We start from the raw sequence: 20795 nt of genomic DNA, 5'->3' as shown, positions 1-20795 counted from the left end.
TGGATTGAGAACAGGAGAATTTGGAGGCCAAGTCACCTCAAACTCGATGTGTTCCCCAAACCATTTTTGATCCATTTTTGCAGTGTGGCAGGGTGCATTACCCTGCAGAAAGAGGTCACTGCCATCAGGGAATACCATTTCCATGAAGGGGTGTACTTGTTCAGCAACACTGTTTAGGTAGGTGGTACATGTCAAAGTAACATCCACATGAATGGCAGGAACCAAAGTTTCCCAGCAGAACATTGCCCAAAGCATCACACTGCCTCCACCTGCTTCCCTTCTTCCCATGGTGCATCCTGGTGCCATCTCTTCCCCAGGTAAGCGACACACACACACCCGACTATCCACATTAATGTAATAGAATACTTGATTAATCAGACCAGGCCACCTTCTTCTATTGCTCCGTGGTCCAGTTCTGATGCCTACGTGCCCATTGTATGCGCTTTTGGCAGTGGGCACTCTGACCGGCCTGCAGCCCCACAACAAACTATGATGCACTGTGTGTTCAGACACCTTTCTATCAGAACCAGCATTAACTTTTTCAGCAACTTGAGCTACAGTAGCTCCTCTATTGGATTAGACTACACGGGCCAGCCTTTGCTCCCCATGTGCACCAGTGAGCCTTGGCTGCCCATGACCCTGTCGCCTATTCACCAGTTATCCCTCCTTCCCTCTAGTTTGGTAAATCCTGACATCCCACAAGAGCTGCAGTTTTGGAGTTGCTCTGACCCTGTTGTCTAGTTATTACAATTTGGCCCTTGTCAAAGTCGCTCAGATCCTTACACTTGCCAATTTTTTCTGCTTTCAACACATTACCTTCAGTGACAAAATGTCACTTTCTGCCTAATACATCCCATTCACTTCCAGGTGCCACTGTAAGGAGATAATAAATGTTATTCATTTCACCTCTCAATGGTCATAATGTTATGGCTGGTCGGTGTGTGTTTGTGTGTCTGTATGGCAGAGGTATGGATGGTGCTTGCATTTTGGTTGCCTGTTTTTGGAAGCTCCATCTGAATGGTGCTGCAAGGCAGTGAAAGTAATGTAAGTTTGTGCTACTAGGGAGGGTAGCATTAAAGGGAATCTCTTCTGCTGCAGCCATGTTGGTATAATTTTAAATAGCAGGCGATTGCTGTTTAAATACAAGCAATCCAACAGCTGTACAGCCATCCGATCGCTTGTTCGGTGCGGCACTGTGTAAACCTCCCCCCTCCGCCGGCTTTCCCAGGCTCCACTGACCCGGGACCGGCACAGCGGGTCATCCCTAAATGATCGGAGGGAAATTAGCAGGCTTCCAGCCGCTGATCTCTCCTCCGATCACTGAACCCGGAATGATGTGCATTACATCACTTCCGGTGTAACTGTGTTCATTCTCCGGCTCTTGGAGCCAGAAGAAGAAGCTGAGGAAGCAGATGTCTGCTTCCTCAGCTTCTTTGTGGTCCCTAGGTGACATTAGGGGTCTTGAAGACCTGATGTCTCCATAAAGAGGACTTGTCACATTGTATTTGCTATTACATATGGGGCTTGTTAGCCCCCAATGTGATCGCAATAAAGTTGTGTAAAAATGAAAGTAACAACATTAAAAAAAAACATGTTTAAAATCTTAATTTTTTTTTTTTAATTCTACAGGGCCTCTGCTTTCATAAAATACATAATTGTTTGGTGGTCTGAAGCTGTTTTTTAGAAAAACATTTAGATTTGATCGTGTGTGTGTGTGTGTGTGTGTGTGTGTGTGTGTGCGCGCTAATAGGAAATTGCTCCAGCCAGCAAGTGGTTAAAGCTATATCAGAACTGCCATTCGAAAGAATATATAGTGTATTTCTAGTGAGGAGATATTTAGATTTATTTGACCTGAAAAATAGCCTTTACTTGACTTTCAGACTTATTTGACTTACATATTTGCTCTGCCATATTTTCACCACGTAATAAATACAATGATTTCGACACCAGTTAAGTGCAGTCACACGGCCTCACTGACCAATGACTGCTAGCTGTTGCCAGCATCATGATGCTACAACGCCTTTGGGACTGTGTAGTGCCGTTTTTTGTGTGGCCCGTTATACTGGTGGCGTGGGCCCAGGAGGTCGACGTGTAAGCAGCTAAGTAAATCAGGGATTGGGGGGTGAGGAGAGTGTTGTGACCTAGTTCACTTTTTCATTGTTTTGAAAAGGTGAACTAACCTTTTGAAGCTTGTAAATTTCCAAATGTTTGCTGAGCCTGATGCTCTATGCAGACACGCGTATGTCTTTTGTTTTCTGAAAAACCTCATGCAAACTTTTATGCTTCTTAGTAGTGGAGAAGTAAATGAATTCCCTGTGTTCACCAGGATTTGTTAAAAAGGTGTTGCAGAAAGTTTGGTGTTTAAGCAATACCCTTTATTGGCTAACTTAAGCTGGCATACACTTATAGATTTTTAGAGAGCCAGCGGGGCTGACTAGCAAGTTTCTGAAGTTTGGCCCAGTGGGAGATTCCTCCATGCGCACAGTGTATCATAAATGGAGGAATCTGTTGCACTTTGTCCATCTGACCAGAAAACCTGCAGATAATGTCAGATAGTGTATGGCCAGCTTTACCCTTGGGTTTCAGGGCTTTAGGTCCCTTCCTCAAGCATTAAACAGTTCTCAGAGGAAAGACCCCAAATCGCCAAAACTTGCACCTTTAAAAAACTAGCCCATAAGTGATATCACTTACACTCCAAACTTTCTGCATTATTTATAGGTAACCACATACAAGATACTACTACCTAAAGATGTGTTTAAAAGTTATCCCACATTCCCATGAAAACACAGTTAGGGGAATTTATCAAAAGCTAGAGCAGTTACCCATGACAACCAATCAGCTTCTCTTTCATTTTCAAATCGTAACTGAACAAACAGAAGCTGATTGGTTACCATGGGCAACTGCTCCAGATTTTGTCTGCTCCACTTTTGATAAATCCCTACCCGTGTTTATTCATCTCCTCAGCCCACTGATATTTCTGTTTTGTCTTTGAGCATTCCAGCTATTTTCCTATTCTCTGTCCTGTTCATGTTTTTTTTTCACCTGTTCGCCAACACTGTGTTTATATTGTTTCAGCGTTTCTTGGATGAAGCAGATAGAGACAAAGAACGGTATACAAAGGAGCTGCAGCAGTACCAGAAAACAGAGGCTTTCCGTTCATACAGCCGCAAATCACAGAACCGTCAAAAAGGGAGGCAACAGAGGCAGGGTAAGTTGTGGGAAGAAAGCAGTGGGGCTAAGAGCTAACAAGTTAAACTGTGTGTAGCTTGTAATCAGGTAAGTTTTATCTGAGGTACTTTAATCCTGAACTTTTGACAAACAGCTGAAACGCATGAACTTCTTTACTTGCCAGAAAAATTGTAATTCTGCCCAGCAATCCCCTGCCACAGTCCTGGGCCCACCTGTAGACTTGTGTTGCAGGCAGCATAACCTGGTCCTGGGCGCACCCCAACCTCTGACTGTGCATTACAAAACACAGCCAAGTGATGAGGTAATATGTGTTTTCAGAAGGGAAGAATGACAGCAGTGGGCAATGCAACCCTGATTGCTTCCCCTCCCTCTCCCAGCCTGAATGCTTCTGTGCAGGGAATTACAGAAGGCTGATATTAGAGACAGGTTTTGGCACTTTTGCTAGTTCTGTATAAAATACAAAACTGGATTAATTTGAAGTATTGACATAATGGGGTTGGTTTACTAAAGGAGCAGAGCATGTTGTGTTACCCAATAACATGCAGGGGGAAATGGAAAACAACTACAACTGGCTTCTTGCTTGCACATGATTGGAATTGGATAATTGCAGTCAGCACAGCTTCACCTCATTCACTACTTTGCAAAGTAAACTTAAGGTGGCCATACACTCTACAACCATCGCAAGACTTTAGTCTTGCGATGGTTGTACAGGGATTAAAAAAAGTACGATCTGCCTATCTTGGACAGGCAGATCGCACTCTCGATCATCGCAAGCCCGCCCCCCCGAGGGGCGGGCTTCCGATGACCGCAATGCTGAACGGGCAGTGTGCGCGTGCGCACACCGGCCCGTTCGGCATTTGTCTTCCGAGCACCGTTCTAACCAGCCGAGAATTGTACGATTCCCAGCTGGTTTTCGAACATGCTGGTTCGACAGAAGACGTGCGACCGTACAGTAGAAACGGTCGCACGTCTCCGTTCACACTGCTCGATTATCGTACGAAAAACCGATCGCATACGATTATCGTACGATAATCGTGCAGTGTATGGGCACCTTTACTCTACTCCTTCTTAAATCAACCCTGATTGGCCGTGAAATATCTTTTCAACTGCTAAAATGTGTTTTCTTTACATTCATGAAGGTATACCGGATCAGTAATTTTTGAGTAATACTGCTACCTACAGGAGAATTTGGACACTGGCAAACAAAAAAGCCTTGCCCAGTCAGGTTTAACCCCACTGTCAGCATGCTTGATTTTTGGGCCAACATCTTAGGAGGTCAGACATCCATTTTTCTTTTATTTTTGTCTTCAATTAAGACACCCACTACATGCTGCTGAGATGCGTTTTTTTATGCAGCTGTCTTGATCTGCTAATTCTCAGCAAGGTCTTACCCTGACCAAAGATTGCAACGCCGGCCTGAAATGTGACCTTAGGTGCAGAGTGCTTTCTAGGTCCAGAGCCATGGTACAGCCTCTGGGGTGACCCAATTTCTGAAGATTCTTAATAAGTATGTAATTCGCTGAGCATTGGGAGCTACTAGTCTATTGGTGACATTATACACCACAATTAATTGCTGAGGATTTTTTTTTTTAAATCAAGAATCAGCTTTATTATACACAGAAAAGGTACAATGACATAAGGAGACAGTGTCTCAACAATATAGCAACTTCCGCGATACACATTCGGGGTAGGGGAGTACAGTCATCTCATTACATGTATTGAGAGCATGAGAGGGCTAGCCAGCCCAACATAACAAGCGTTGTGTGGCCTTGAGGACCTTACGCATCACATTTGAAAAATAAGTGGAAAACAACAGACCGCATGTTCAATACAATCGGACATCAGGTAATAAAACATCAGTGTGGTATAGGTCTAACACGGTCACAGGCACTGGGGCAGTCGCCCTTGGTAAGCAAACTCAGATAGGCTGACAGTTTCTATCACTCCAAAACACATATATCAATGGTTTGCTTATGTATGACATTAACGGGGATAGGCTAAGGCGGGGAGTGTGGGTCAGGGTATGGAAGAAGGGTATATAGGGTGAGATAAGGGGGAGAGAGCCAGAAGGAGGGGAACTGGGGGGGGGAAAGGAGCAGTACGGTTATGGGTCTAGAGAGTAGCATTCCATTTCATTCCCCGCTCGGACCTAAGAGGGTGTCGTGGACATGGCCTGGCGGTAGGCATCTGCGGGGTCATAGGCGAAGGGAAAGGGAAGATGTCCTTACTGCCTCAATGCGGTGGGTGAGGTCATGGAGCTCTTTTTTCAGGGCCGCAACGATACAGGAAGCCATGTTGTCAAGGTCCCTTTTAGTGGGCAGCTGCGGCAGCAGGCCCTGCAGACCGCTCTCCCCCTGTGCATCCAGAGTCAGCACGTGTGTGAACAGAGAGGGGCTGGGCGGGGAGCCCGGGCGCGGTGTGTCCTGTGGCTGGCTTGGGAACCCTGGGCATTCCGGTTCTCGGGACTCATCCTGGTCAGGGGTCAGGGTTGTTGTGCCTCGTCCCGGCCGCCGAGGAGCGGGTAAGCGCCATCTTGACTGCAGTCGAGGCCGCGGTAATCGGCGGCTGGCGGGTAAAAAAGTTGTAGAGGGAGGCAGATCTGGGGTCACCGTGGGTGCTGTGGGTCCTCTGCTCCTTGGGCATGAAGGAATTCAGGGCATAGAGTTCGTTAAGACGTCTGTCCGGTTCAGTGGCTGCAGAGCTCTCCTAGTGCGTGTGCTCACGGCGCCATGTCCAAGCCACGCCCCCCCAATTGCTGAGGATTTAAATGCATCATTTGCTTGAGTGTTGCATGCCCACACTCCCTGCTTTGTACCTGCCTTATTTCCTTCAGTGTGAGGCAGCTAGGGCTGCAGCTAACACTTATTTAAAAAATCGATTAGTTAGCCGATTTATTAAGTTCGATTAATCGGATAAAAAAAAAAGTCTCCAGTGATGGACTACTAGTTTGTATTGAGATTGTAGTCCATCACAGGAGCAAGCTTGGAGCGGTGGAAGTAAAAAAAAGTGTGGTGTGTAATATAGATATGCATCATACCCGTCCTCTCCAATAACACCTGCTATAGAGGAATACATCAGATCCCAGCAATAGTACATTATACAGCGGCGCAATGCAGAATACCAGCAGCTTCAGAGGAATACAACAAATGCCAGGAATAGCACATTATACTATAATGTACTATTGCTGGGATTTGTAGTCCTCTGTAGCTGCTGGTATTCTCCATTGCGCCGCTGTATAATGTATTGCTGGGATCTGATGTATTCCTCTATAGCTGGTGTTATTGGAGAGGACGGGTATGATGCAGGAATAGAGAGGACGGGTATGATGGTGGAATGGGGTGCAGAGGACTGGTACGATGATGGGATGGGGTGCAGGGAAGTAGAGGACGTATATGATGGTGGAATGGAGTGCAGGGAAGGAGAGGACGGGTATGATGGTGAAATGGAGTGCAGGGATAGAGAGGCCGGGTATGATGGTGGAATGGGGTGCAGAGGACGGGTATGATGATGGAATGGAGTGCAGGGAAGGAGAGGACGGATATGTTGGTGGAATGGAGTGCAGGGATGGAGAGGACGGGTATGATGGTGGAATGGAGTGCAGGGATGGAGAGGACGGGAACGATGATGGTGGAATGGAGTGCAGGGATGGAGAGGACTGGAACGATGATGGTGGAATGGAGTGCAGGGATGGGTATGATGGTGGAATTGAGTGCAGGGATGGAGAGGATGGTGGGATTGCTACATTTCTAGTCTACAACGGGTCCACTCCTGACTTACCGCACTTTCAGAGCGTGGGCCCTCGATTGTCGGCGGGCCAGCGGCGAGTGAGGGAGCTCACAGCGAGGAGGAGAGCAGCAGCATGCGCGGCTTCAGCAGCATGTGCGGTGGGTGCGGCTTAAACGACCTGTGCGGCGGCCACATCGGGAGCAGCGTGTGAGGTGTGGCTCAGGCCGCGTGTGGAGCCCCCGAATCGAATCGACGATCGAAAACATTGACAACGTTTTCGATCGTCGATTTTTAATCAACTAAATCGATTAACTGTTGCAGCTCTAGAGGCAGCTTCTTCCCACCATTGCTCCTTTCTGTTACAGACACATGGTTCAAACGTTGGTTAGTCCTCTGTACTGCCTATAGTAACATGCCTCTGGCCATTAAACCTCTCCTGCTTAAGCAGTTGGTTGTGTAAACCTCAGTTTTACCTGGTGTGTTCTATTAAGTTGTTCCTGTTAAACCGTACAAGGAGAACAGCCCTGCAGCTTTGGCTTTTCTTAAGCTCATGATCCCCTAACCGTTCCGGGTCAGCATGCATTGTCCCTCCTAAGAGACCTGACACAGATTGCCTGTTTCGTTATCTGCAGCTATGCTGATTTTATGGGCTAACTTGTACATTTTTTTTGTTGACTGTGAACATGGAGGCTGTAAACCTAGTTCTACACCTTCACCTCTAGAAACTTTCCTGCAGCTGTAGCTGCAAAAGTAAAAATAACACTTTAAGGGACATAGGTCCCATCACTCCATAATTGTGTCTACTCCTATGTAATGCTTTTCTTTAAAAAAAAAACCTGAACCGTTCTTGGAGTGGGAGGGGTTATACCTGACTGGCCAATGGCTTTTTAGTTTGCCAGTGTCCAAATCCTCCTGTAGATGGCAGTGTGACCTATTACAGTGACACTTGTTGAACTTCAAGAAACAGTTTTTTCGGAAAGTACAAAATTCTTGTTTTTGTTATTGGATGTTGACAATGGAGCTCAATATTTTTGAGGTTTAAAAGATAGTCTTTCCTTCATAATTCATATCTCTTATTTTTTTCAGAAGGATCCCGTACAATGCCCACTGACCCTGAGGTAAATATTTCTATATATAAAACAACAATGTTACTTGTCTTTACCAACTTTTACTACTGTTATCTTTTTCATTATCTGAATGTTTCATACGCACACACTGCAATATTGTTCTGTACATTCTTTTTAACTTCTGATTAATAATTATGATTGGTCTCCTGATTCTTTATTAGGTGCTGATAGATCACTTATTAAAGTCAACGGATATAAAAACATGAAAATAAATAAGCAATGTAATTGATGTTTTAAGTATGCCATTGACTTTGAGTGATAGCATGAGGGCACCAGAGATCAAGAAAATGGGTATTTATTGTAAATGTTATAGGATAGTTATAAACAGGAGTGACAGCTTGAGTGCAGAAACATGGCACGGGTTGAAAAACAGTGTGTCAAATGCATTAAATAACCACAGAAAAAGGAGGACAAGGTAATGTGGTTGAATAGATTATATGAGCACACAGACTTGAAAGATTAAAGTGTCTAAATGGCGTTGCAGTTTTGAAGCATAAATGGTAAATATCAAACAGGAGAACAAAAATTTGAATAAGCGTACTAAGTGACTTGTGTTGGAGAGGGGAAAAAGTACCCACAGAATCGGCTATTTTACCCCATCTTTTATATTTCTCAATTCTAGTTGCTCCTCTTAAATAGTTTAGTGACAGACATAGAGATATACACCGATAGAAAAAAAGGATGGATGGGCAGTTATAAAGGCAGTTTACCAAAATGCAGTGATGCTATAGCTAAACAGGATCTATGTGATCCCTTTAACAGTTCCTGCCAGCGCTGCTATGTATTAACTGTGCTGTATCTGTCTGGTCTCTTCCATTGCACAGCGTGCAGCCTTGGGACAAGCATACAACATTTTCCAGCTGTTCTAGAAGACTCCCTCTGGCCAAGCTGGCTTATCAGTTTTTAAAGCCAGAATCATATTTGCTGATTGTATATATACCTCCAGGGGTGTGGAATTTCTATCGCCCGGCACCCGGGACATGCAGTTCCAAGCGGCGGGCGGTTGTTTTTTCATCTACATTTAGCCCTGCTTTGGGCAAGCAGGGCTAAATGTAGAGCAGGGAAAGTCGCTACTTGTTTTGTACAGGTGATCTCGGCTACGCTGGTAATAACCCTTCTGGTCTGTCCGTCCCCTTCCCCGCCATGATTTTCTGGATCCCCCACTCTTTTGGGAGACCTGGGACCATGGCAAATTACATCAGGATGGAAAGCGCAGAGCGGAGAATGTCAGTTCTCCGGTCTGCTCCATGTAAACAGTGAGACAGGAAGGCTGTACTTACAGCCTTCCTGTCTCAGCTGTCATAAGAGATCGAGCACAGAACTCCTGTTTTGGAGGTGACAGGTTCCTTAAAGAGAACCTGTCACCTCCAAATGCTATCACACAGGGGCTTGTTGGCTCCTGTGTGATAGCAATACAAGTAGATGCAAAAATGTTTACAAGTAAAAGATAATAAGATGAATACAAATTTTAAAAAGTAAAAAATAAATAGTGATAAAGTGGAAAAAAAAGTTAACCAACTCCGCCACCCACTGCCATCTGCATATGCGAATAAACACATGCGTAGGGCATTGTGAGTGCTGCCCTCATTCCACTGTGATATATTGTGGTAGCTGGGAGGCATGTGCATTAAAGGGTAAGTACACTTTCCCAAGTAATTTGGAAAAATTGAATTACCCGCTTGTCTGGCCCCCTGTCCCTCCTGCTATACATGCCTTTTGGCGAACGGTCCTTCCGCTCCGCCGGTTCGGGTGTACTAGCCATTCCCCATGCTGCCATCCAGCGCAGCCCCGCGCCATGGATTTTGAATTGCGCTCGCAATCCTGCGAGCACTCGTTGGTCAGCACGGTCACCTGACCACGCCGAGCAATGAGAAGCACTTTTTAGCACCGTTAAATACGCTTTTCATTCAAATTTATTTTTGTATCAGGACAAGTAGATTGGGCCCCCGCTTTAGTCCTTGGACAAGTGGCTTTTGAAAAAATGTCCACACTCCTGTATCACATAAGAATTAAAAATGAAAGTATGGGGTTTTTAAAAAAAAAATGTCACCACAGCCAAGAATTGAAATAATATTTAAAGCTGCCTGAATGATAGAATATCCATCCCCCTTTTGTTCTCACTGCATAATACACACAACCTAAAGCAGACACACTTCCTGTGGTTCTGATGAGGGATATTGTCTTGGTGTACTGAGAACCAAACTGAGGTTTTCTCAAAATATGAATTCACAACTAATCAAATGTATTCTCAGATTTACGCTTTCCATCTTCGTTACTTTTCTTTGCTTTGTAGGTCAGTTCATCCCACAATATGTTCTCACTGATCCCCTCTCCAGCTAACCTAATGTACTCATTTCATCCCTCCCTGCCTTGTCAGTGACTGTTGGCCTCTCTTCTGGAGCAGATTTCCCCTCTCTGGTGCTTTGTACAGATCACCCTGCTTCACCTATTCCCTTCAATGTGCTTTCTACTCTTCATCATCTTGTATTTCTCTATTTTAGAAAGAATCTGTTTTGAAGGAGAGATCAGTATTTGAAATTCCTATTTTCACAGAAGAATTTCTGAATCACAGCAAAGGTGAGGGTGCCGGGTCAAAGTGCTGGGAGGTTTTTGATTGATGAACCTTTTTTTGTGCTGACAGAATAGTTTGTAATTCTCTTTTGGTAGCAGCAGGATACTTTGGTTAGACCTGTTCTCATTTCACTGCTATCCATCATTCTTTCTGCAGCACGGGAAACCGAGTTAAGACAGCTCAGGAAATCCAACATGGAGTATGAGGAACGGAACGCAGCGCTGCAGAAGCATGTGGAAAGCATGCGATCTGCAGTGCAGAGACTGGAGGCTGAGCTGCAGCAAGAACAGGGGAGGAGCAGTCTGCTACAACAGCATTTACAAAATGTTCGCCAGACTCTTGCACACTGCCTGCAAGCCATCCCTATCCCAGGTCCGTATTCTGCCCATACTACTTATTTTCACAACTTATATGTACCGTATGTGTTAGCTTAATGAAGCCCCTAGCACATGATTACGCAGATGTTGTAGTCAACATATTGAGGAAGAAACAGACTTAGACTATAGTGTGAATAAATCGAAGAAAGTAACAGGATTGAGTGTGGATGTGAGAGTAAACAGAGGAAAGCATGGGAGAGAATAAGCTGCGGATATATTTTGTACACTGACTTGCTTCTGGTTAAATCAAAATGTAACTTGAGTTGGAGAGAGACATGATGGTAATAAGCAGTAGCATACATTTGACTGATACCTGCCATTCTCCTGTACATCCTTGTCACTGTCTTCCATAATTCTCCTTCTCTGCCTTCAATCAGGTACCACTGAGACACCAACCTTGGAGACAATTGACTCATATATGAGCCGCCTGCAAAGTGCCGTGCTTACGCACCCCAAGGAGAGCGAGGCTCTTATCTCTGGCGTCATAGAAGTGTTAAGTCAGCTGGAGGGTTGAGGATAAATCTCACGCTCCTTGCAACCAAAAGGACCTTCATGTTTGACCTTTTTGCTGATGGAGGGGCTTGCAGCAACTAGCAGAATAAAGACATAAAGAGGATTAAAAGAACGCTCTGAACTAAAGCAAATACTACTTTCTCTATCTCACACAGCACATGAATAGCAGAGCTGCATATACAGTTTGTCAATAAAGTGATCATGTTTTATGTTGATTTGATATTATTGATAACTCCCTCTTATTGATTATTGCTATGTAAACATTGCTGTTTTGTGCCATTTGTTCAACAAGGTGGAAAAATTTCTCTCCGGTTTATAAACCAGTCAGGTCAGCCTAGAATCTAGGGAAAATGTTCTTTTAATGGCATCAATAATAAAGAAAAACGAATTTGATCCTGCTGTAATGTTCTAGATACATTGGCTGCCTGGCTTTTAGGATCTGGCCTGTCTGGTTAACAGGGCAATTTTGTTTATGCTTTAGCCTGATGTGTTATGTAATATATAAAAGGTGGTCATCTTATTTTGGAACTGTCTTTCATGGTAAAAACCCTTTTTTTTTAATTTGATTATCAATTTTGTGTTCACATTTATTGTAAGTGAAAACTGAGTAAGAACATGCTTTCTTGTCTTCATATTAGACACTTTTTCTGTTTTGATCATCAGTTTTGTGTTCACTTGTGTATTGTAAGTCAAAAACTGAATAAGAACATGCTTTTTCTTTTTTTATTGTAGAACATTCCATTGATTCTTGCATATTTTGTGATACATGCATGTGTGCAACTGTAATTTTATTGTTAAAAAAGAAAGTATTTGGCTGTAAACTCTTCACATGACCCCAGTGTGTACTTTTTGGTTTGCTGTTGTGCCAGTACATATACAAGTCCTGTCCTTGAACGGAAGAAGCTTTTCAGTATCTGCTTATCCTGGAGCTGGTAGTTACCCTTCACCGAACAGTGTATCTAACATCTTAATAGAGCTCTGTAATGGTCTATCACAATTAGTAGCCTAGTGAGTATTTGTATCCACCGTAATAGGTAAGTCATTTCCAAGGAACTCTTTCTTGCAGAATATTGTCTGTTTGAAAGGGAAAAAAAACATCTCACCCTTTTCAGGGATTCTGGACTGCAATTCTTTCCTTAATTACAGGTCTGAGAGTTAGTTAAACCAATCAGTGCCAGATCAATAGCACTCTTCATCCCTCCCTAACAAGGTTAGACCCACCATATAATAAACTCATTTGAAGGCATCTTAAAGAGACACAGGAGCCAGTGTCACTCCCGGCAATTAATTACTAAGCATTTAATCACTTTGTTAATTAACAAAGGTTGTGTGGGAAGAGAGCTGGCTCCTATGAGTGCCAAGCATATCCTGCCATGACCAGCCATAATCATGGGCTTTCACTAGAAAAGCTGCATTGCCATGGCAGGCTTCACCTATTTTTGCTGATACGCTCTCTCTCCTTCTCTCGCTCTCTCTCCTTCTCTCGCTCTCTCTCCTCTCGCTCTCTCTCCTTCTCTCGCTCTCTCTCTCCTTCTCTCTCTCTCTCTCCTTCTCTCTCTCTCCTTCTCTCTCTCTCCTCTCTCTCTCTCCTCTCGCTCTCTCTCTCTCTCCTCTCTCCTTCTCTCGCTCTCTCTCTCTCTCTCCTTCTCTCGCTCTCTCTCTCTCTCTCTCTCTCTCTCTCTCTCTCTCTCTCTCTCTCCCTCTCTCTCTCTCTCTCTCTCTCTCTCCTTCTCTCGCTCTCTCTCTCTCTCTCCTTCTCTCGCTCTCTCTCTCCTTCTCTCGCTCTCTCTCTCTCTCTCTCTCCTTCTCTCGCTCTCCCTCTCATACTGTCGTGCCTATGTCCCCTAATTTTCCAGGTACCTTTTTTCAATGTATTTGTTATATACATGTTCCATTTATCCAAATGTTCTCTACCTTGCAATGCATGTACTAGCAGAGCTACACGCACTAATATATTCCTAGCTGCACTAGTGATTATATGCTGTGCAGACTATTCTTTATTAGACATTAACATTGGTAACTCAAGCTGCAAACAAAGTCTTTATCTACAGGTAAATGATCTCTTAGCTATGTCGATATCTATTAAGCTAGATAATATACCTTTTTGTTGTGCTGAAGATATATAAGCAGTTTCACAGTTGCTTATAAGATAACACACCTTCATATACAACCCAAAGCAGGCATGATTCATTTTCGAACAATTGTCTCTGTCTGTGCAGGACCCTTATACATTATGCATGAACCTCTGTGGACCCAGTTGAGAAAGATTACTAGGGTAATCTGTATTTATTACCTGCCCCCCCTCCCCAGTCACCAAGGAATTGGATTCTGCTGTCCAACAGAAACATGTTTAGTAACGTCTTCTAGCTAGCTACTTCTGGTATAAGAGAAATCACAGTGGACATATTTTATCATACATTTTAATCTCATGTTAGTATGATGTATTTGTATAATTTATATATGAATATACTCAGAGCAGAAGGAAATTCATCATCAAGTATTAGATGGTTGTAGTTATATCCATAGCTTGCAGGTTGTTTCCTTGTTAAGGGGGTTACAGATGAGATCCAACTTGAGGTCTGTGTTATCTTGCTACAGTTCCAGCCTGTATTATGGTCTGTCAATAGCAGAGATGAGCGAATTGATTGATGGATCAGGCAAATCAGATATGTTCTGATGAATCCCAAATCACCAGATTTGCAGAGAATCTCACCTTTTGCCTGTAATGGGTGCTAAGGGAGAAACAGATCAACCCTTAACTCTCCACAGATCAGGCAATTTGGCATACCATGAGAAATAAAGTGTTTGTCAGTGCAGAGAAACCATAATTTTAAAAAAAAAGTGCTGCTCGCCACCGCCACAAATTCCTACCAGACCCTTCAGGTCTGGTAGGAGTTTGAGTGGGGTCCTCCAACGCTAAATAAACAAGAAATATGTGGGGTTCGCCCTAAAATGCCTTACCAGACCCGTGTTCTGAGCAGCAGCTTGGGAGAGCAGGAAAGGTGGGGCCCACCTGCACCATACCAAGCTACATGCCTTGAACATAGGGAGAGTGTTTTGCCTGGGGGCCCCAATGTCGATGAGGACAAGGGCCCACAACACTGGACCAGTTTTTGTAGGGGTCTGCAGCCAGGGGGGATTATAGGAATCTGGGTGCCCCCTTTCATAAAATTTCGATGTAATCCAAACGTCCATTATGGCAATCGCAATTGACGACGGTCACCGACTTGCTGAAAGAAAAAATACCCGACGCTCGCCAACACAACCGATCCCGATGAACACTCGCCGCAAAATGACAGAGCTGACCCGAATGTCAACAAAGGGTTTTTTTATGGTGTTGGAGGTCCCCTTAAAATTCCTACCAGACCCAAAGGCTCTTGTATTAATTGGGGAGGGGATTTCACTCTTTTTTATGTTAACGTTTAACAACATGAATATATTCAAAATGACATTCGGAAAAAAATTTGGATGCATCTGAAATGTTCGTTATGGGAACATTCAGATAAGTTGGAAATCTTTATTTTTTTTCATGTGGAAAATTCGTACGAATTTTAATTCGAAGCTAAACGAATCGCACATGTCTAGTGAATGCCTAACTTCCTACAGAAAGCTGACATTGCTGCCTCTTCTGCACAGAAACTCTAGGCAGTGTTATCAGCCCTGTCTAAAGGTGCCCATACACCCTACAATTTATCTGCAGACCTTCTGTGGTCTGCTTATAAATTGTAAGGTGTATGGGCACCTTAAAGTTGGCCATACACCTTACAATTATCTGCAGATTTTCTGTGCTGAAATACTGCTTAGAATTTCAGTGCAGCAGAGGCAGCGTTGTCAGCTCAGGGGTTCTCCGCTCAAGGATTTCTGGCAGGTCAACATGTATTTTTCTGTGATTGTATAAGAAAAAAAACATGGTGAAATGTACATGTGTTGCAGAGATGTGCTAACTTTTTTTTTTTGCCATAACATCAATTTTAACAAATCACAATGTGCCTGACTATCTAATTTGCCTCGATCTACCAATTAACACAGTCATTTCACCTCCATTCCCTGACTGAAATGTCTCCTGACAATAGATGAACTTTACAACATTCTTATACCATGTGCAGTATCGTTCATGGCGCTGAAGACCTTCGTTTCCAAGCAAAAGTTACCCAGTAAAAATGTTCATTTGCATTGGAATTGGAAGCACTTTAAAATGCGAAAGGGACCTCACATTCAGAATGAGAGAGCCCTGAGGAAATATGTTGCAGTTAGAATTGCTTTCTCGTTCCTTGGTCCAACAGTAAGCAATCTCCTACAATGCTTATATAAAATGATCTTTCTCCACGCTTAAGATGCAGGCACATTTTACAACCTATTTAGACCTTGGACATAAGATTATAACCTGAATACAATGCTAAACAGCTGGTTATTAAAGGAGAACTATGAGGTGAGTGCTTTTCACTCACCTCATAGTTCTAGCCGACCTGTGACAATGAGACTGTCACAGGTCGGCTCAGTAAATCGGGAGGTGAGCGAACACATACCGGCTTTCGCTCACCTCTCGATCCTGTCACGGCTCTCTGCCGTGACAGGGAAGGGGCTGGATTCCCCACTCCGATCCGCCAGCGCTGACTGGTGGAACGGAGGGGGCGGGTACAGCTGGCTCTTCCTATCTAGAGGCAGAGCCAGCTGTCAGTCACGCAGCTGGGCGGATCCCGGCACAATTGTCAGGATCCGCTTCAGCTGCGGCATCTCGGTATATCCCGCGAGCTACAGCTCGCGGTATACTGAGCCTAGGGTGACGGGAGGACGCTAGTTTGTGTCCTCCTGTTACCCTAAGGAGAACTATGGGGAAAAGCCTTAACCCCATAGTTCTCCTTTAACACAGATGACTGATGCATTTTGTATGCTGACTGAATCTTTGTGTGCATTGTCTATTTCTTGTGTTTGTTATCTGAATGGTAAGATGGCTTTTTCTTATTTAGCTGTACACTGTAATGACCAACAGTGATTGAGATCCTGCCAGCCAAGCAGTCTGGTCTTGTAAATGGACCTACTGGTGCATGATTTAAAGCCAAACTCTGGGCAGGCAAAAAAATTACTCTTAAGATCCAAACACACTGCGCTATCTCCGACCCTCCTTAAAAAAAAACCCTTTAAGTGAATACCAGTTAATAAGTGCTCCCATCTCACTCAATATAAAACAAAATACATATATAAATATGGATATATAGTCCACTTAAATACAATTTGATCATATAGTGGCCTCAAAAATTACAGCGGATGGCGCCGCTGGATCAGTTATACAAAACAGTCACCAGCACTCCAAAGGTTCTCCAAGCAAAGTTCTTTTTATTCCATGTGTACAGTTACATCACCAAGTGTACCAACGTTTCGAACGCATCCAGTTCCTTCATCAGACAAAACAGAGTGCATCACTTTGTTTTGCCTGTTGAAGGAACTGGATGCGTTCCAAAACGTTGCTACACTTGTATCGAGTCCAGGGGATTTGTATATACAGTATAAAGTGGCCGAGTCCTGTTTACAGCGCTATAGTATACCTTCATTTAGGTCTCGTTCACACCTAGGTGTATTGTATATGCGCGTCTGTCGCGCGACAGTCGTGCGTTTTTTACCGCGATTCGCGGTAAAAAAGTTGCGCGTTTCCGAAGGCTACTTGGCTGTATCCCAATGGAAACGCGCAACAAAACGGCCCAAAGTAGTACATGTACCTTTTCAGGCGTGCGCCGTTTTGTAGCGCGTTAGGTACGGGCCGAAATACGCCAAGGTGGGAACGAGACCATTGAATACAATGAGATTTATATTTTTGAGCGTTTTGTAGAGCGTTCGTGGAGCGTAGAACGCGCTACAAAACGTTCAGGTGTGAACGAGGGCTAAAATTAAAGTTTTTAGATCATATGCGAATACATTTTGACTAAGGATGTTATACAATGTGCGATTCTGATTTCTTATTTTGGGGGAAATGAGAACAACCTGAAAGGGACACTATCCAAATTAACCACTGGTGGTCTGGTGGAGACTGGAGTGAGAGGCATCCAGAGCCAAAAGAATTATACAGAGCATTAATAGACCATTATTTGTGGGCTAGAGGATCTGGTGAGTGTGCTAGTGATTGGGCATATGGAGGTGTGGCACTGGGAAGCACTTTGTGTTGGAGTGAATCAATTGCATGAAGCATTTGTGAATCATGGTTTAATGAGAAATCCATCACAAGTTTTCTTGGTTATAACCTACGGACACTATATATTTTGAGGATACTATATGATAAAAATTGTATTTAAGTGGAATATACTGTATATCCATAATTATATATGTGTTTTGTTTTACATTAAGTGAGGTGGGAGCACCTATTAATTGGTATTCACTTAAAGGGGTTTATTCAGGAGGGTTGGAGATTACGCAGTGTGTTTTGATCTTAGAGTGGCTGGAGGAGAAATGTAGCTCCTTTATTTTCACTGCTGCTGTCACGAAGGGTGAGGTATAGTTGGGATATTGCCGCAAGCGCGTATATTATCTTGCTGAGGCAAAAAAATAAGTTGATGCAGCTGTTCATTTATTAGAAAATCATTAGGGCATTGTCATGTGTTACATTGCGCATCTCATTTAAAATGAATGGGCTGAAATGTACCACAGTGCATATGAAAATTGGGCAAGCTGCATTTTCCCACAGTGCCACGCACAGGACACTGTGCACTGCAGTGTACATGAGTTTTTAAGGTGCTTTGGGGTGCCACTCACAATAAATAACGTACTATGCGCAGTAATGTGCATGTTAGCTCAGTACAATGGTGTCAATGGGCCCTGAAAGGTCCACACAGCTGTATGGGGTTAATAGCTGTAATTATAGTGTTCAGTATATACATTTTTTTTTTTTACTCTGTCCATGGAGGGACACAGGATCCAATAATTTTCATAGGTTATATAGCGCCACCTTCAGGAGATATTAACTCTAGACACATAAAATTGTAATCCAGCCCTGTAACCCCTCCTGGGGCTGTCAACGCTCCTCAAATGCACATTTCCTAAGCAACTTTATCTCAATGTGTGGCAGCGCCCACAGCATTTAATTAATGTACTTGACAGTGCACTCTAGATGTACAGTTGGAGTGCAATTGACTTTAACCTAAATTATCCAGTTGATTTTTTTTTTTATTAATTTTTTTTTAGGTACCCTTGTCTTTTCCAATGTTTATTGAAACAGCTCCCAAACATGAACCATTGAATTTATAAACATCTCATTGATGCATAGTCACCGAGAAAAAACTCTATTCAAGTCTGGCCCCAGTGTCCTAGTTATTTCCTCATTGGGTGCCACCAATTGCCTTTTGCACAAGATCAATAAGGGATCTCCACATGCAGTCAAATTTGAGAAAGCCCCACTATATGTTTGTTATGTGTTCCCATTCACACAGCAGAACTAAAAATGATTTCTTACCTTTTTCGATGTTTCTTTGGTGAAGGCCTTTGTGTAGAGTCCAAGCTACTCTAAGCAGTTGGCAAGTGAAAGAAGAGGGACAGACTGAGCTTCCTCTCATTAACATGCAATGCATTCAAGTCTAACCCTTTGATAGGACAGAATTCAAATCTAGTTTACAACTGATGAGATCTACCAGCACAATACAGACAGAAATATAAAGTAGGCGTTATCCCAATATGGCTGCACATTAAAGGAGAACTATAAGGTAATGGATTTCCACTCATCCTTCTAGTTAGAGGCGACTTGTGATTGGACCGGGGAGGGCACGGGCACAGCTGGCTCTGACTCTAGATAGGCAGAGCCAGCTGTCACTCACGCAGCTGCGTGGATCCAGACAGTATTGTCGGGATCTGTCCTGGCTGCAGCGCTCTCAGTATATCGTGGGCAATAGCCCGCGATATACTGAGCTTTGGGTCACGGGAGGAGGTTAGTATATGTCCTCCCGTGACCCTAAAGAGAACTATAGGGAAAAAGACTTACCCTATAGTTCTCTTTTAAGTCACAGTGTACATGTCAGACACCTCCTGTGACATTTACATGTTAGAGATGGAGATTAAGGCATTTGCATATTGGTAACAGCAGTGTTTTATCCGTACATTTTGCAGAAAGAAGTGCATTGAAACAGCTGATGAAGTGGATTATGAAGGTACCACTATGATCATGTGCGCAGGGAATGGAAAGGTTCACTTTAAGCAAATGTGCTAAAATCATTAAAATGATAAGGGACAAAATGGATGCTGTTGAACTTTTAGTTTGACATACAAACACACGCTCTGTCTTAGTAATGATAATTTGCTCAGGTATTTTAATGATGCATTTAGTCAGAGATCTAACTATAGCCACTGCACCACAGTCTAATATATTTACAACATGTTCACTGATGTGCTAGTTACCGCAGTGGCATTTAAAAATGTCAGATCTTCAAAACTTGTAAGATTTACTAAACATACCAATAGTCTGAAACTAAAGCCATGCTTAGTAGACGAGACTTTAATTTCCTCAATTTCATTTTTTATTCAAAATATTTACAAAGTTTGTCTTTAACTGTGATATTTAAGAGATCTTTTACATATTTAATAGTGGAAGAAATGTCCATATTTCTAAGGGAATAAATGTGCTTAAAGGACAACTTCACTTTTTGTGACATCCTTTAAATCCCACCCCCACAGTGGAAGCCACCTACCTAAATATTTACCTTAAAGTGTATTTCAACTTTTGCAGTCAAATTTGAGCAAAATCCTCTTTAGGTTTGTTTTGTGTTCCCATTCACACAGCATAACAAAAAATTATTTTAGAAAAAAATGATTTCTTACCATTTAGATGTTTTGTTGCAGCAGGCAAGATGGCCGAATCCAGGTTTTTTGTTTCTGAGCACCTTCGCAGTGATCTGTCCTTATAGAAAGGACTGAAATTTGAAGACTCTGTTTCTCTCATTAACGGCATTAACAAATGATGCACAAGCCAGGGTTCTAATCCCTTAACCCTTTGTTAGGACAGATGACAGTGTTCAAATATTAATGAACAAACACAACATTAAAAGAAAGAGAAGCAAGCCTCTGCACAGCCTGTGCTCCAAAAAAGTCCTGGCCATGTCCAGCCCTAAATGAATGTGCACCATTCATTTCTGTGGCTCCAGATCTTTGTTATGCACATTCTGGGGCACAGACTGGTATTTAGATATTCAGCTTCCGCAAGATTTAAAGAAAAGATTTAAATAACAATTTCCCTAAAAGTAGGGATGCACAGATGCCAGTTCGGATACCAGTGCCGATACTTGGCATTTTTATGAGAACTACCAGGGTTGCAGTGGT

The 20795-nt window shown here is 43.2% G+C and overlaps 1 protein-coding gene across 1 annotated transcript in view; it reads left to right on the top strand.

Annotated features, from left to right (window-relative positions):
• HMG20A (high mobility group 20A) overlaps positions 1-11874 on the top strand; it is a 31442-nt gene extending 19568 nt beyond the window's left edge. The window contains exons 5-9 of the mRNA XM_018554641.1: positions 3076-3208; positions 8002-8033; positions 10544-10619; positions 10771-10986; positions 11369-11874. Coding sequence (XP_018410143.1) covers positions 3076-3208; positions 8002-8033; positions 10544-10619; positions 10771-10986; positions 11369-11505 — 594 coding nt within the window. The 3' untranslated portion in view covers positions 11506-11874. The remainder of the gene's footprint in view (positions 1-3075; positions 3209-8001; positions 8034-10543; positions 10620-10770; positions 10987-11368) is intronic.
• The last annotated feature ends 8921 nt before the right edge of the window (positions 11875-20795 follow it).

Source organism: Nanorana parkeri, unplaced genomic scaffold, assembly GCF_000935625.1.
Source record: "Nanorana parkeri isolate BGI_ZX_2015 unplaced genomic scaffold, ASM93562v1 scaffold167, whole genome shotgun sequence".
Lineage (NCBI taxonomy): Eukaryota > Metazoa > Chordata > Amphibia > Anura > Dicroglossidae > Nanorana > Nanorana parkeri.
The sequence above is the reverse complement of the archived record's forward strand: the minus strand, read 5'-3'. Positions and strand labels throughout refer to the sequence as shown.